Source organism: Sphaerodactylus townsendi, linkage group LG09, assembly GCF_021028975.2.
Source record: "Sphaerodactylus townsendi isolate TG3544 linkage group LG09, MPM_Stown_v2.3, whole genome shotgun sequence".
Classification (NCBI taxonomy): Eukaryota; Metazoa; Chordata; class Lepidosauria; order Squamata; family Sphaerodactylidae; genus Sphaerodactylus; species Sphaerodactylus townsendi.
In genome coordinates this window covers 52214703-52231818 of record NC_059433.1, presented here as the reverse complement: position 1 = coordinate 52231818, position 17116 = coordinate 52214703, and the positions used below count along the sequence as shown (strand labels likewise).

At 40.2% G+C, this 17116-nt stretch overlaps 1 protein-coding gene across 1 annotated transcript; it reads right to left on the bottom strand.

Moving 5' to 3' along the window:
- Positions 1-1749: 1749 nt before the first annotated feature.
- On the bottom strand, positions 1750-17017 carry MCM4 (minichromosome maintenance complex component 4). Its single transcript, XM_048508259.1, has 16 exons — positions 16728-17017; positions 16292-16456; positions 14767-14927; positions 14078-14179; positions 13655-13750; positions 13482-13577; positions 12524-12662; positions 11401-11621; positions 9957-10077; positions 8122-8381; positions 6387-6752; positions 5691-5818; positions 5017-5224; positions 3856-4084; positions 3300-3433; positions 1750-2223 (listed from the first exon to the last, which is right to left on the bottom strand). Exons 1-16 carry the CDS (start codon positions 16798-16800, stop codon positions 2131-2133), a joined length of 2592 nt encoding a protein of 863 aa, XP_048364216.1. The 5' UTR covers positions 16801-17017; the 3' UTR covers positions 1750-2130.
- Between the last annotated feature and the right edge of the window lie 99 nt (positions 17018-17116).

Sequence of the window (17116 nt, the reverse complement as noted above, 5' to 3'; positions counted from 1 at the left end):
TTTGTTCTACAGTGTCAACATGCATGCTAGTAACTGCACAGGTGCAAAAAAGGCTGTACTGTTGTAGTTAAATTTTACAATTTTGATAGTTTGAACACTATGGCCTATTATTTAGGGAAGGCTTGCCTTGGGGCTCTTCACTGCACTGATAGGGGGGGTCTCCTCATGTTTCTCCATTTACACATGAGGAAGCAGCCCACAGCTTGCAGCAGTGTGTTTGATGAACTCTGCCAGCTCAGTTCCTGGTTCTCTTAACTCTGCCCATCAAATCAGCCTTAAAGACATAGATCTCTCCCCTTCCCCTCTTCTCTCTCTCTGTGTGTTCCTGCTGCTGCTGGCCGGGCAGGGAAGAGAGAGGCTTGTTTTAAAAGGCTGGTTGACATAAAATTTTTAAAAGCCCTCCCAATCATCGGGAAGGGTGGAAGCAGAGCTGAGGAGATGGTATGAAGCCCAAAAGAAACCCTGCTTGAGCTATTCTCTGGAAAAGCCCACTGTTATTAAATCAAGATATCACTGTTGTGATATAAGCTTTTAGAGAAGCAGGAAGGAGCCAGCAACATCAACCCGGGGGGTGGGGCGTGTGACGGGAAAAGCAGGGACAAGCTAGGTAGGCTGTGCTGTGGGTGGAGGGAAGATATATGGGGCAAAGCTCCGCTCACCAGCAAATCTGTCCACTCTTGTGACAAAGCAAATTAAAATAGTGTTGTAAGTGGTCTGACTTGCCATGGAGAGAATGGAAAGTGAAAGCAGAACTCCAGAAAATATGTCCATATAAGAAATCTTGCTGCAACTGACATTTGCCCTGTCACACAGCAGACACGTTGTGCATAACTGGCCTATAGCACATTTGATCAAATCTCAGGAATCTACAGTATTCTGTCACAGAATGCACACTTGCAAGATAAGCACAGATTTCTGATATGAATTGTGCCTCTGTGTAAATTAATGTAGGACTAAACAAGACTTGTTGGAAAACCTTCCTAAAATTTTAAAAGTGAAATAGGAGCTACACAGATTGCAAGCCAGAAATTATTTAACCCTTCTGTCATATACAAATAGAACCACTCCTTTCTCCCACTCTCCCTTTCTGATGTTTTGCATCACAAGAGACAAACTAATAACATAAATGTGGTACAGTGTTGGTTTTGATCTGTGAAAAGTCTACAGGGAAGGAGGAAGTTAAAGCCTCTCTGCCATCCTCATCCAAACGGGGGGGTGGGGGGGGGTGGAAGTATGGTTAGTTTTCCAAAAATGCTGAATAAACCAGCTTACCAATCTCCTAAAATCATGTGTAGTTTGGTCATGGGCCAAAAAAGAAGCCCCCCCGCCCCCCACTGGATTTGGGTCTGGAAGTGCTAGTTAGATCATCTTAGCTCTCACAATCACTAGCTTCAGCTTTCCTCTTCTAGCAGTTTGTTTCTTTCCACAAAAAAGGAGACATCCTATGACCTGTGAATAGCTGCTGCCACCAGAAAGAATTGGTAACTATCACATTCTTTTCCATCCATGGATCCCATCCAAAATCTATAGCAACATGTACTGTGCTAAATAGCTTTAGAGAATGGTCCCCTTCAACTTAAAATTGAATTAAATATCTTGGAGGAAAAGGGCATTGATTTAAGCAATTAGGAGTATTTCCTGTTTTCTAAACAAGCTTGAGGAGCATGTTAAATACAAAACACAGGCTGATTAAATACATACCAGAACAAGTTAATCTAGCTTAGATTTTTTAAACACATGACAATGTAAACCAGTAAATTAGATTTTATTGCAAATGACAAAATTCTGACAAGCATTTTACACCTCGTGGAAGAAGTGCTAAGCCAAAATCAGCATAAATGCAAGATTACATGTTAAGAGTTGTCCATGATGTCATTACACTTTGGCATTAAATGTATATACTCTATGTTGAGCTTTAAGGGGACAAAATTGCCCTTAAGTGATAATCTCCTGTGCTCAAAGATATCAATGTATTTCAAGAACTGACAGAAACTTTCTTTGTTGATATTGGTGGCCTACTGCCCAAGGCCAGTCTAACACTGTATAGTATACCTAAGTTATATGAGCACTAATGCTGTTATAAAAAGAAACCAGGCTTACAATCTCATTATTGTACAGTTAAAGATGTATTTATAGCAATCTAACAGTCTTCCCAGTGACAGTCAAAAAGTCGTCATCCGCCAATGCACGAAGTGCTTCTTCAAACATTTCTTTAGTGACAACCTGAAAGAAAGAACACTGAAGTGGATACTATGTATGACGCACACAAGTTTTAAGCATTGGTCCATCTTATCAATTCTTCTTTTCAGAGTCAACATGCATGAACAAAACATTTTCAGAGGAAAGTTCCAGTGTGAAGTCACTGAGTTACTGCATGAATCCGACTAATACATTTTGATTTTTGAATCACATTCTAAGAAGCTTATCAGGCATTCCCCAAAGAGATCTACAGTGGTATATAAGCTTCCCTGAAAGACAGCTTGACTGTTACACCAGGGGTCTGGAGCCAAACTAAACTGGCAATTTCTTCTGATTCTCCCATCCTGCTGCAGACCCCTCTAACGTCATGCCTTGGGGTGCCCTGCCATTCAAAAGTAGCGTGTCATGGAGTTCAGTGGGCTGGAGGGGGAGAACAAGGAAGATCAGTTCAATGCCAAATCTCCCCTGCAAGGTGCAGCTGTGGGACATCGTTTTATCACAGTTTAAGCAGGACAATAGTACAACTTACCTAGCTAAACCACTAAGCCACATAAACAGAGTGCACTCCAGAGTAGTTTCCATGATAAAGGTAGGCTGAAGAAAATAAACATACTCTGCCATGTTGGGTTCCATGGTCTAACTGTTAGATTCTAACGTACCCAGTTTATGTGAGAAGTGTTACCTCATGATAAAAAAAATAACTTCGAGTTAAAAATAACTGGTAATAATTCACTCCAGAAGGTAATTAATACATTTGATGTTTATCATTTTGCATGCTATGTCAATTTCCTATGGTGGCTATTAAACTGGGAGTGGTCACACTTGCTGTATTATAAAATCATTTTGCTATGTCTACTGCTTACTCCTCCATTTTCCACCATTTTGCAAACCTTTTCTTCTATGTTCAACCTAGGAGCCTATCTTATCACAACGCAGGCACTGAAACTGTCATCATTATAGGCCCCCCTTTAATGGCTACCCCTCTGAAAGTGTTTCCTGTGCTAATTTACTTTAAATTGAGGTGATATTTGATTATTTTGGACCACATGGAAGCAAACACCATGAACATAACATGCAAGCCTTTAAAACTGAAAACTCACCATTTCAGATTGTGCACGGAGATCATCAAAAAGCTGTTGGTATCTCAAAGCTGGGGTTTTACCCTTAGTCTGAATGAGTTTCTTCAAAGCTTGAGCCAGTTCTTCTTTGCGTTTACGGGCAGTAGCACTCATGCCTTCAAAAAAATAGACAAGTCTGAATTCTTATTTTCCAAGCAACAAAAAGACCACAGCAGTCACTGGTTAAAAAACCAGTAATGCCATACAAAGCTGAAGGCAGCAGGAAAGAAGACTCAACATAAGATAGATTGACTTAAGGAATCCATGGTCTATAGTTTGCAGGACCTAGGCAAGACTGTTGGTGATATATGATTCATAGGATCAGGATGAATTGGAGGTGATTTGACAGCACTTAACACATAGACAAGCAATGAAAGAGTAATAAACTACAATATTTAAAACTGCCTGAGCTATAAATAAAATTCTTTTCATAGGTTACTGAACCAACCAATTCTGAACTAACTGATTCTGGTGGTGCATTATTTAAGCAGCACATGAATGACAAATTCCACAGGTTAATTAATTCTTAGGTACGGACCTGTAGTGAGAATAGATATGTCTACAATTCCAGTTCTTGGATCAGTAGCAGACTGCTTTAAAGCCTCACGATGAAGACGTTTGGCTTCTTCCACATCTATGGTTTCCACCTTGTTAGAAAAGCGCACTTTAGCATGAGCTTCTGCCAGACGTATCAAAGATTCCAGTTGTCGAGGATATGCTGAAACCATTCCTCTACCACTTCCAATCTTCCTCATATCTACATACGCCTTGTATGAAGAGAAAGAAAAAAAGTATTACTATGTATTACCACTATTACTAGACCACTATAGAATGGAAATAAAAGGAAGAAAAATACTCAGTATTTTCCAACTAGGCAGGGAGTTTGATGGATGATGCTGAGGGGATGGTCGACCCCAAACTTTGTGTTCAATAGACAACAATGAATGTAATTTGGCCACCAAAACTGAATCAAAAGTCAGCCCCATTGGAACCAGAGGGAAAGAAGAGACTGAAGGCGTTCGAGCCTGCCTTACTGATATCTTTGTGGGAGTTTCCACTAAAGTAATAAATAATAATAAATAAATAAAGTGAGAGACTTTTCCCACAATACAGCCTTAAACCTCAAAGCCTGTTCATGTCTGGCCTTCGGAGTAAAAAGGTGGCAAGATGGTCATGGCTTGGAGATATGAGTCTTGCCGAGGCAGAAATGGCATTCATTATGCTCATTGTTTTGAGCCATTTTTTTCACACTTGGAACAGTTCTTGAACAATGCTGTCTCAATGAAGACAAAAGGAAAAGTCTGAGGTAAATGAAGTGCTCAGCTGAAGCTAGTTCTCTCTTCACAGTGGCAAAGAGAGAACTGAGGGAGGAGCACCCTGCCTCTGTCATGTGACTGTTTGGGCAAGAAACCATCCCATTCTCAGGTCCAGACTCTGAAGCTCTGGAAGCTTTCCAGTCAGTTCTTCACAGTTAGCTGGTTCCTGTGCAGTCCCATGAGGGACTACACTGAAGGCACGACAATGAAAACATAGTATCTGTTACTGACTCCATAAAAATACACAGTTCAATTCTAATCCATTAAAAAGCAACATGAGGGTAATGACTGCTTTTAAAATAAATTTAAAAGAAGACCGGGACTACAAGAAGTTATTTATTCCATTAAGTTGTTGGATTGAAATAGTGTTAACAGATTCTTACTTCAATAAGAGCTTGACTTGCTTCTTCACTCAGTCTTGGATTGACATATCTACGAGCATAAGCAATATAATCTCTCAAAACTGCCATATCCATGTACTCTTCTTCCACCTGCTCTTCAGTTTGATAGTACAAGGCGACCAAATGATGAGCCAAACGTCTATCGTATGCTTCATCTCGAGGGTCCAGCATCAGGAAAATGAGATCAAATCTGATGAAGAAATTCATGAACTAAACAACTTTTCCAAAATTTAAACTTTTGCTTGTAGAATTTGATGAAATGGTCAGAAATCAGTACTGATGAAAGGTTAGTCTAACATAATGGCTTTCCAGAAATTGGAAAAAAGCCTGAACTCCTCTCTTTACTAAATGGGAAAAAGACTATGTCTACTTTCACATTACATCCTTACTCCACAATTTGTAGCCTGGAGTCCAGTGACCAATCTCAGACTGTCAGCTGAAACTGGCAATCTACATAGATTTCCATGGTGTATCCAAAGAACTGCCCATTGCACTCAATATCTACACAAAACCAAATGCATCCCACGGGAGTATACAATGTAAGAGTTTTTAGAGGACAGCAAAAAGGTTTCTACCATTACTGTTCCAAAAGCCAAAATGATGACATGCTAACTGAAAAGGGGAAATGCAAAGATAAAATATAGTTCAAGGTATACCTAGATAACAATGTATGGGGAAGCTGGATGTTTTCAATAGTAGTTTTCTTTGGATTCCACTGAGACTCTATTGGATTAGCAGCTGCCAGGATGGAGGTACGAGCATTCAGTTGGCAAATAATTCCAGCCTGGTGGGAAGGAAAGATCTGAGATTTAGTTACAGTTCTTAAAGTCAGAAATATGTATCATCTCAGATGTGAGCTACAGCAATTACTATCAATGCTACTTATAAATGTAAAATCTCAAGGCAGCTAGGAGCCTGATCTAGATGCTCTGCCTAACCAGGTCTTATCACATTTCAGAAGCTAAGTAAGGTTGGTCCTGGCTAGTTTTTCAATGGGAGGCAATGAAATATCAGGATTGCTATGCACAGGAAGGCAATCGCAAGCCACTTCTGTTCATCTCTTGCCTTGAAAATCCTGCTGGGTTGCCACAAGTCAGCTGCAACCTGACAACACTTTACACCCACATAAGGCAGTTCTCAATTCACAAAACAGTTCTGCAGGGCTCAATTTCTCTTTTTAACAATGTGCTTAAGCAATGTAATTCTCAAAATCATTTTGTATGCCTGTGTTTAGATTGATCTCAGAACTATTTCATAGCCTCTAGGTAAGCTACTGCAGATATATACTCTGCAAAGCACAATGCCAATTAATAACACTATATAAATAAACGTGTTTAGGGTAAAACCTTTACCTTAGCAATAGAAAGTGTTTGCTGTTCCATGACTTCATGAAGCACAGACCTGGTACTTTCATTCATTTTATCGAACTCATCAATACAGCAAATACCATTGTCACTTAGAACCAAGGCTCCTGTCTGTAAAACTAACTGTCTTGTTTCAGGATCCTTCATCACATATGCTGTAAGACCAACAGCACTAGAGCCTTTTCCAGATGTATATTGGCCTCTTGGAACTAAGTTATAAACATATTGAAGCAACTGTGACTTGCTTGTGCCAGGATCGCCACACAGCAGAATGTTGATCTCAGCACGAAAATTTCCTCTTCCAGTGTGACTGAAATCCTTCCTTGATCCTCCAAACAGCTGTAGAAGGATCCCCTGGAAAAAAAACCTTCCAATTACTACATATTTGTCCTCTAATAAGGGAGCTCAAATGATTTACATGCATAGGAACATGCACAATATAGTGTCTTATGATCTAGTCACCCCAACAGAAGCATGTGAGAAAATCCAGCATTGCAGAGGACTGTATTTGAATGATGCAACTGAATTCAGCATCACCTCCTAGAAAAGCAGCCCTGCATGAATGTCTAGCAGATACTACACTTAACAGGTCAATAAATTAACGCATATAGATGTTTGCCTTAACTGCTCAATCTGAAAACTTGGATTCAGTGCCAGATCATTCTGGATTCTCAACTAACACCAAGCATTTGCTGTTGTTTCTCAAAATACTAAAATCTAGGGCTGTTTCCGCATGGGCGGAATACAGCGTCCCAGGGACGCTAAAAACAACGTCCGTGGGAAGGGGTTCACACAGCCACCGACGCTGCATCACAGCAGTGGCGGCCTCGCAACCCGAGCGGCGCGAAGCCGCTGTTTCCAAACCTCGCTCCATGAGTGAGGTTTTTCGGAAACAGCGGCTTCCAATGGCAGCGCTGAAGGCTTATTCCTCGCTAACACCTTAGCCTCTCCGATCCTACTTGGCGTTGCCGCTTGCCAGGGACATCGCCTTCCGCCCTGCGACTCCAGAGCTGTCACGCAGGGCAGGGGGGCGTGTCCCCTGGCCTGGGCGACGCGCCAGAAGTTCGGAAGAACGGTAAGGCGTTCAGGGGACGGCGCAGCCTCTGCGCAGGCTGCGCTGTCTTCCCCGCCCTATTGTAGATATTGCCATTATAGATATGTTCGTTCACTCAATGCACCCAGCTACTCCTGTCTGCTACTGCAGGTTGTGGTTGCCAGCCACTCCACAATGATCTCCCCAGAGCAGCAGAAGCCCAACTGTGTAGCAGCAAATTAGGGAGATGCGCAGCACAGAAAAGGAAAACCTCAGCAAAAAAATCCCCCCATACTGTGGTTCTGTGCCTTCTATTCTAAAAACAAGCCTCTCTTGCAACAGCAGAGAGAGTTAGTGGGAGTAGATGTGTATATATTGGGGAAGGGAGGGCAATATCAGCGAGATCTGTGGCTTTAAGGCTATAGATGGGCAGGGTTAAGCGAAGCAGCAAAAGGAGAGGCCAGTTCAGATTTCAGCAAGCAGCTGTGATTCAGGCTGTGGGCTGCCTCCTCGCACGGAAGCAGAAAAATATGAGGAGAGCTCTCTGCAAGCCCAGTGTGAAAATTATAGCCCAGAGATAAATGTTCCATGGGAAACGGGCCATTATGTTTTTTTTTATCAAGCCAAAGGACTGGATGCAGTTCATTAATATGGCAAACAAGGTAACCTCAATATATTAGTTCTGTGTACCTTTTTAATATCATCATGTTCATAAATACTAGAGGCAAGTGCTGAAGAAAGTCTGTCATATATATCTGGTTTCCTAGAAAGCTCCTGAAGCATTTTTTCACGGTCTTCTGTAAACATGGTTTGTGTTGTTTCATCTTCCATGCCATGCAAACGTTTTGAATCGGTTTTGCAGTAATGGATAACATCAATGTGTGTTTTGTAGACAGCTCTTACATTGCTCATCTTTGGAATGACGCGAACGGGGACTGCTCTATAGATACCTATTCCAATACAAGTCATATCATAACTGCAGAGAGATGTCACACAACTCAAATGTCAACAGCTAACTTTAACATTTTGGGTGGGCTACATACCCACTAAATTGAATTTTTCTAAATATATTAAATAGTACAGTTTAATTCTGAAATTGATTGGTCACAATGTAGTTGAACACATGGTTTAGTACTGGGAAACACCGGAGAGTTTGTTTACTTGATTTCTCCTACTTGCCTGCCTAAGAGTGATCCAGATAACAGGGTTCTTTCCTCTCTGTTCACTGGGAGGTAGTTTAGTTAAAGAAGATTTCTAGGTCTGGTTTAGGAGGTATTTCCCACATGTTCCCTTAAGCAAGCTATTAGTATCTTAAGATAAAGCATGGTAAAACTGAACTATGGCTACTCATGGTCCACTGAATTCAACAATTTAGAAAAATTCACCAGGCAAGCAAATTTCTGTTCTGCCTAAATACCACTTTACTGTGGTCCAGGAAAATGTGGTCCTTTTTGAGCAGTGACAACAGCCCTGGAACAAAAGGAGGAAAAATGCCGATTTTGTAGTACTTGAAGATGTGTACTTTACATAATGTACTTGCCCTACACCCCACCTCTGCAGATTCCCTGAAACTGAAAGGTGCTCCAAAATGCAAGTGAACAACTTCTCCTCTTCCTCCTCACTATTTTATTTATTCCTACATTTACACCTTGCCTTGCTCCCCAGTGGGGACCCAAAGTGACTTATATCGTTTTCCTCCATTTTATCCTCACAATAATCCTGGGAGATAAATTAGGCTGAGAGTATATGATTGGTCCAAGATCACCCAATAAGTTTCCGGGGTAGATTTGGATCTGAACATGAATCTGTATTAGATTTCTTTGTTCTTTGAAAACCTGTCCCGCAGGTAGAGAAAGGCCCTCTCAACTGGCAAAATCTGGTAAAGTAGATAAGGAGAACATGTGACTATTCATTGCAAAGACAGGAAAAAGAATGGTTCTGGGAAGTAAGTAAATGGTGCCTCATAGTCCAGCCACTGCCAAGTCTTTCTTCCACAAAGTCTATGCCTTATAGGAGAGGAAAACACCGTTATCTGGACCACTGGACAATGACAAGTAGGAAGAACAAGTACATCCACTCCCTGAATTATTGTTTTCATTTAGGAAAAGTGCAAGTACCAGCCATTGTAATGTTATGAACTGCCACCTGCCCTTTTGGTTTAAGAGTATGTGGCTTAAGCAGCCACCATTTTCTGTTTGTTTTTCTTTCCTTAATATCAACAGAAACATGAACAGTCAAAATAACACACAACATCCAATTGATTAAGTAATATATAATAGAATATAGGTAGCACAAAATTTATATCTACATTAATCGTTTCTGGGCAAGTGATAGCAGAAGTACAAAACAGCAACTATGTAACTATAGCTAAGAATTAAAAGATGCCTTTCCTGTACCATTATTCCATCTCTTTTCATTTACCATTTTTGACCGATCAAAACCAATCCTCAAACCGTATTCCAAACTAGGTTACTTGTTCATTTATTTAAGAATGGTAATCACTAGTGTTCAAATGCTCCTCTTACCTGTAATGTTAACTCTGTCACCAGGCTGAACCTTATCAACTAGATCATTGTGGGCAAAAAGAACAGTAGTGTATGGGGTCTGGCCAGCTGGCATATCTTCTGGAGACTCCTGCAATTTGATCTGACATAAGAATGGTGTCTCATTAAAATGCGCCAATATTTATTTCGCTGGACCACATAATTGTGATAAATACGGTATGCAAACTTTTCATGCTATATATTCTTCTCTACGCCTAGTTGAGAACAAGTCACAAAACAATGCACTTTTCCTCAAGCTTCACAAGTGTGCACCTGCTTAAAGTGTAGTTTCCTCTAATGAGGATTCCCATCCCTCAGGAACGGTGGCAAAGCGGGGGGGGGGGGGGCGCTACATTAAACAGTGAGAGAAAGATCTACTCATAGAGTTTTGCACATAGTTCCTAACAGTCAACACACTTAAGATCATGTGAACAGAGCATCTTGGAAATTTCCTGGATAGAGAAAAACACACACAGTAAGACAATTACTGATACACAGTGCAGAGCTGCTCTGGAAGTTACAGTGGAGCATATGTTTACTTGGAAACTGCAATTAGTATGAACAGATGGCTCTAGAAAGTTCAGTTGCTTTTTGGTTGATACTTTGAAGCTACAAAAATCATCACTACCACCTGTATCCCTAGCCTTAAGACCAGCAATGATGAACACTATCAAGCTACCTTGATCTGATTAACTAACCTATCATAGTTTTGTCTGTCTAAACCAAAGAACTCTTGGCTGGAAAACTTGTGGACACTTAAGAGTAGATGCTTTAACTTATAAAGTGCAAAAAAAATTTGTCTGTCTTTGTAAGCCCGTTAACTTGCTGTTAAAAAACAGAAACAACAAAAGTTCATAAAGATATGCTGGTGTGAGGATGAAGAAACAGGTGAATGATTGTGAGGGAAGAAGGAAGAGAAGGGGAAGATGAACAAGGAAGATGGCAGATAAAAAGGACATAATTTTTAAAAAGGTGTATTCTACAGCATTTGTATTTTGAAAATATAATAAATAAGCTTCACACATATATTTATCTTTCTAGGTGCATTAGGTTGGCATAAAGTTGTAGTGATTAAGAGGTGAACTCTAATCTGGGGAACCAGGTTTGATTCCCCACTCTGCCACTTGAGCTATGAAGGCTTATCTGGTGAACCAGATTAACTTGTGCACCCCAAAACATGCCAGCTGGGTGATCTTGAGCTAGTTACAGTTATTCTGAGCTCTCTCAGCCCCACCCAGCTCACAGGGTTTTTGTTGGGGGGGGGGGGGAGGAAATTGTAAGTCCCTTTTCCTTACAGAAGAGAAGGGGGGAATATAACTTCAAACTCTTCTTCGTAAATTAACATCTCTACAATGAGCTGATTAGTCTATTAAAACAGTTTGCTGTTAAAAATTAAGCATATCAAAACTTCATAGGAATAACATACCATTTGTTTATCTGAGAACATTGAGCGATTGTGAATCAAAGCCATACTATGTGAGGTATTACAGTTCTTGCACACTGATGGCTCAGCAATCCTGCCACGGTCAATTTCCACCCTTGTTGTGAAAGCACAGACTTGGCACCTGAAGAAAGCTTCTTGCATTTCTGGAATTAACTGGGAGCTTCTGATCACCATGCCAGTTATAGTGATAAGCTGGTCAATATCTATATGGAGTACAAAAGAGAAAAGAAATACATATGTTTAAATAGGGTTCTTACATAGTTAATAATGTAGAACCTAAAGAACAATTAGTACATAATATCTGCCTGACATCTCTTGCAAGATATACTGAATTATCCCATTATTCTTTAAAGAACTGGAATTAAGCAACATTCTTCATAGAATTATGTGGCTAAGTAAGGTATATAAATCTTCTGCTCACTTTGCTCACCAGGAAATTAAAGAATTTCCTCTGCAGGGAGGCTACAGATATGTTTGTGTCTTCTTCTAAATCAGAAACACTGTCCTTTATAAATGTGCAAAATATTGTCCAAATGGACAAACATGTTACAATCAAACCTGAACACTGCCTTACACCAAGACAGACCATCAGTCCATGTAGTTCAGTACTCAAAAGATGTGCCCCTGAGATCTTTTAACTGGAGATGCCAGGAACAGGAACTGGGACTTTTGCATTAAAAAAATGTTACTTGTCCAGCAGTATTCATTTACATGAGACAAAAAGCCAAAACTCTACATGATCCTGGAAATTCATGACTGAGAAAAGCAGCTGTGGGAATGGAGGGGTTTTTTTTAATAAAAACTAACTGAAAATAGTTTCCCTGAGCTACTTTATAGGAAAAAAGAGACCCATATTTGTGTGTCTTCTTCCCTGCAGGCAGCTTCAAGCAGCCAGGATGCAGACTGGAAGAGTTTAAAAACATAACAAAACCCCTTCCTAGCACTATAGCCCCAATCTATTGGAGTCCATAGTCACTTTTTGCAGAAAAGTTATGCATCAGTCAATCCAATCACAAACCCTCTATGTTACCTATAGCTGGTCATAAGTAGCTTAAAGTCATATTTTCTGTTCTGATATCAAGACACTGCATTCAAACAATTTTACCTTCCGGATTCAGATTCCTCATGTTCCTGGTTTTTAATGCATTGTATGGTCGTACTTGAATTTGGTGTTCCAATACTGAGTCAGGGTAACGATCGAAAAAAATTTCATTAGCAGCCATATCAAATGTTGGAATAACTTCCTGTACAATGTAGACGGACAGATATATCAGCACTTGCTTCCACACCACACAATAAACATATTAAGTCCACTGGTTGCTAGATGGGATCATCACTGGCAATAATTTACACATCCTTTTGTAGACTGTAAGCCTGTGATCAGAACCTGTGTCTTTTTAATTCTTGTGCAGCATCTAGTTTTTGTTTTTAATGTAGATACTTCATAAATATTGGCAAATATCCAAAGCAACCAATTCCACATGCTGTGAACTTGTGTGTTTTTTTAACAGCAACACCCAATGCTGCAATGTAACCTCTATAAAAAACAAAGGGAGTTTCAAACACAATTTACCACAAGACATGGTGACAACTGTTTTTCAAAGGAAGAAAGTTTAAATGACTTGGGTTTGATTCCCAGCTCTGCCGCCTAAGCTGCGGAGGCTTATCCGGGGAATTCAGATTAGCCTGTACACTCCCACACATGCCAGCTGGGTGACCTTGGGCTAGTCACAGCTTCTCGGAGCTCTCTCAGCCCCACCTACCTCACAGGGTGTTTGTTGTGAGGGGGGGGGAGGGCAAGGAGATTGTAAGCCCCTTTGAGTCTCCTACAGGAGAGAAAGGGGGGATATAAATCCAAAAAAAACCTCTTCTATACATAGTCATTTGCATCTCAGCAATTATTAGGACTTATTAGCAAAGAAGCACATCAGAAGCACTTCATTCCCCAAGCAGCTTGATCTGAATTTAAGCCAGGTATAAAACAATACTTGTTCCATCTAGTACCTTGTTAATGCCAGAGTTTTTAAGTAGATAGGACTATTTGAAACATCAGTTACACTTACCTGGGGATAACACATCAGCTGCCTATAAAGATTTTCATCAAACGATTTTAAATGAGCACAGTTTACATTCAGAAATGGCTCTCCAATCATGTTTACCTGCAAAATATTTTATCACATATTAACAACTGTCTAAAAATTACAAACCAGGTTACACCAACATTACTGTAGTATACCTCCTCCAGTCGCTGCATATACAGGGGCTCATTAAGATCCAAACCAATGTTTTCATCTTCTTTAGCAGTTGGATCAATAAAGCGTTGGAGAAATCTCTGAACAGGGAAACAACAATAATTAAGTTTGTATTTAGGTTCATCCTAGAAAATTGACAGGCTAAAAAATGCTACAAGCGATTCCTACTCTAATTATTTCACTACCACTAACTAAAAGCATTAGACAAATCTATCTTGGGTAGACAAGCTACCATAGAAGTCTCCACATATTTATTCTCTGCATACCCATTATACTGATCCTACAGGCTTCTGATCACAAAAAAATATGCTAGGGTTTTTATTTTGAATCTCACTCTGAAACATGATTTTTTTAAAAAACAGTACAACAAATAGGTCTCACAAGTGTGGTAACCATTAGTCACTGACCTGGAACTTTTCTTTGCATGAGGCCACGTTAACATCAGTTCCCCAGATCACAAGCTTTTGCCCAAGAGATGGCTCACTAGCCACTGCATCTTCTGCTGCAGGCTAAGCATAAAAATAATTCATCAGTATTAAATACTATGTTCACTTATTGGAGAACAAATTTCACTAAACTTGGTTCAGTGAAATTTCACAACTCAGTGGCGACACTTGTTTAGGAGTTAACACCTATGAGGTTTCGGCTGTCAATTCCTTAGGCTGAAAACTAGTGTCGACTTGATTCACAGAAGGTGAAAAATTGCTTTCACTGTTCTACAACTCTATAATCCATCAACCATAACCATAATTCTTCAACCTTGATTAATAAAACCTTTTGGTGTTTTATGCCTCCCCCTCAGAAATTTTTTTTAAATAAAATGCAGTGTATACTATGCATTTCCCCCCCCCCCCCCAATTGCTTAAAATGGCAAATTAAAAATACTACCGTATGCATTTACAGTGTAACGGAGATTCTTCCCCAAACAAAACTGTTAAAATGATTTATTACTCTTTAGGTCTTCTGAGACTTAAACCAAAACCTTTCCATTTGTTGTTTCCTCCCCACCCCTTAAGCTGGTATCATGCTTTATGCAACCTCAATTTTGTTCAGGAATTAATAGAGAAATGTGACCCATGTAATTTGAAATACATACCACATCAGAATGCAGATCCACCTGCCTGGCTTTGTGGACAGACCCGAGATCAGCCCTTTGTCTAATTGGAGTTCCTCGCACACCACTCCGTGGTGTTCCTTCCACTCTAGAGCTGGGAGTGCCATAGGTCAGTGGTGAACTAATATCAAAGTCAAGTTGAGCTTTTGCAAATAAAATGAGATTATTATTTTTAAATAATAGCGTTGTTACGCAGCCTTGCCAACTTGTGCTTTCCAACTCAAGACAGAAAATATGGTTTGAGTTTGCCCGGCAAGCCAGAATTCTAATCAGTTCCCAGTTAAGAATTCTGGTTTATGAGACAAGTTAAAACCAGTTAACTAGTTCAGATGTAACAGCAAACTATCATTTTCTATAAAACCTGGAAATAACTGCTTATCTTAGTGAATGAGCATGAGCTCAAAGATCCTCCAGACATAGCAGGAATACATGGTCTCCATATTACATTTGAACCAAGCCTAAATCATACAATTACACTTTTGGACTATCTGAGTTAAAGATTGTAAATCTGCTTTAATAAGAGAAATCCTGGAGAACTGTGCTTCCAATCAGCTTAGCACATGCAAAGCTTTGAAAATTGTTTAGTACAGATTCTTTATCAGGATCTTGTTGCATGAGGATGTGCAAAGATAAACATGTAGATACCAAATCATCAACTGTATTTAGCTATAACCACTTCATATTGTTTTTATGATTTACATATATAGCTATTATTCTCTTCTAAGATGTCTACAGTCTTAATTCACCCAGCATTAAGGATTTTCACACTGCACGAAATTCAATGTGACAGCTAAGTGTGTATTAAATATTTTCCTCTCCAAAATCAATTAAAGTGCTTAACTTTGGATTGCATTCTATGTATATTTTATTATGTATATTTGTTCATTTTTATGACTGAAGGTCTCTAATACTGTTCAGGGTCCTCATATTGCCTGATTTGATTTCAGGTTCCTCTCCCTCATCCAGCTGTTTTCTACAATGGTCAAAATTCTGAAAACAATAAATACCACTGGAGACTATATACCTGTGGAACTCTTGAAGCTAAAAAAAACACAAAGAACCCTTCCAAAACCTTAGACTTAGCCAGGCAATATTTTCTTCCTAGGCATCCACTTCTTCCATGACCCAACACAAACAGTAATAGCTGGAAAAATATTAAAGATGTGGGGTGCTGTGTGGTTTCTGGGCTGTATGGCCGTGTTCTAGCAGCATTCTCTCCTGACGTTTTGCCTGCATCTATGGCTGGCATTTTCAGAGGATCTGAAGATGCCAGCCACAGATGCAGGCAAAACGTCAGGAGAGAATGCTGCTAGAACATGGCCATACTGCCAGGAAACCACACAGCACCCCAGTGATTCTGGCTGTGAAAGCCTTCGACAATATATTAAAGATGTCTTTAAAGGTCACTGATCAGACGAAACTCTATTTTAAACGTCTTAACGTTATTTGACAAAAAACAAGTACTCTGTTGCTACTAATAGCTTATGCAGTTGAAATCCGAAAGTACCTGAACTTTGGAATGGTGGTGGACTGGAGAAAAGAGAATCTTGAACAACTGGGCTTTGTGCATCAACTGGCGGTGAAGTTGGCATTGGTTGCAAGTCTCCTGTGGATGTGGAATCATCTGTGCGACGTCGTTGTGAAGGAGGGGATTGTACATCTTCAGCAAGTGCTGCAACAAAATGAGAATTAACTATGCATTAGTGTCCTCTATTTTCAAATACATAGAGAGCATGTTTTTTTTCCAAGCAAAATAACAGGTATTAAAAACACTGTAAGACACATACAGTCAATTTCACAGTATATTTTATTCTTCTATTTTCTCACCTTTGTTTTAAAAGGCGGTTAACAAGTAGCCTTATTTCTCCAGCACAAGCAATACAAGCAAAGCCTGTGATCATATGGGGAAAAGGGTCGGATCAGAAGCAGTGCGAACTACTTACGCGTAGATGGGTTCGCTCCGCCTCTGTGGCGTTTGCTGCTCCGGCTGCTCGGGGTGGACGCTGGCGAGGACATGGCTGAGAGACTCCTAAAGCCAGAGGGAAGAAGAAAAACGAGTTGTGAGCGGCACGCAAGAGTCGGCTTAGCTAGTATGCCAGACTGTCTTCTCGCCCACACGGGAGCTTGCGAACGAGCATGCACTTTTGACTGGCCCGATCCCAACTGGCTGCCGAGACCACGCGGGCACGGTTTACTTCTTGGTTTATTTCTTCAATGGGAGAAGGGAAAAATTCCGCGCCAAATAATCACATGACCGCCCAGTTCGCGGGCATTCCCACCAATCGTACAATGGGACATACCAACTCAGCCCGGAAAAGGGTGGCCAAAATTA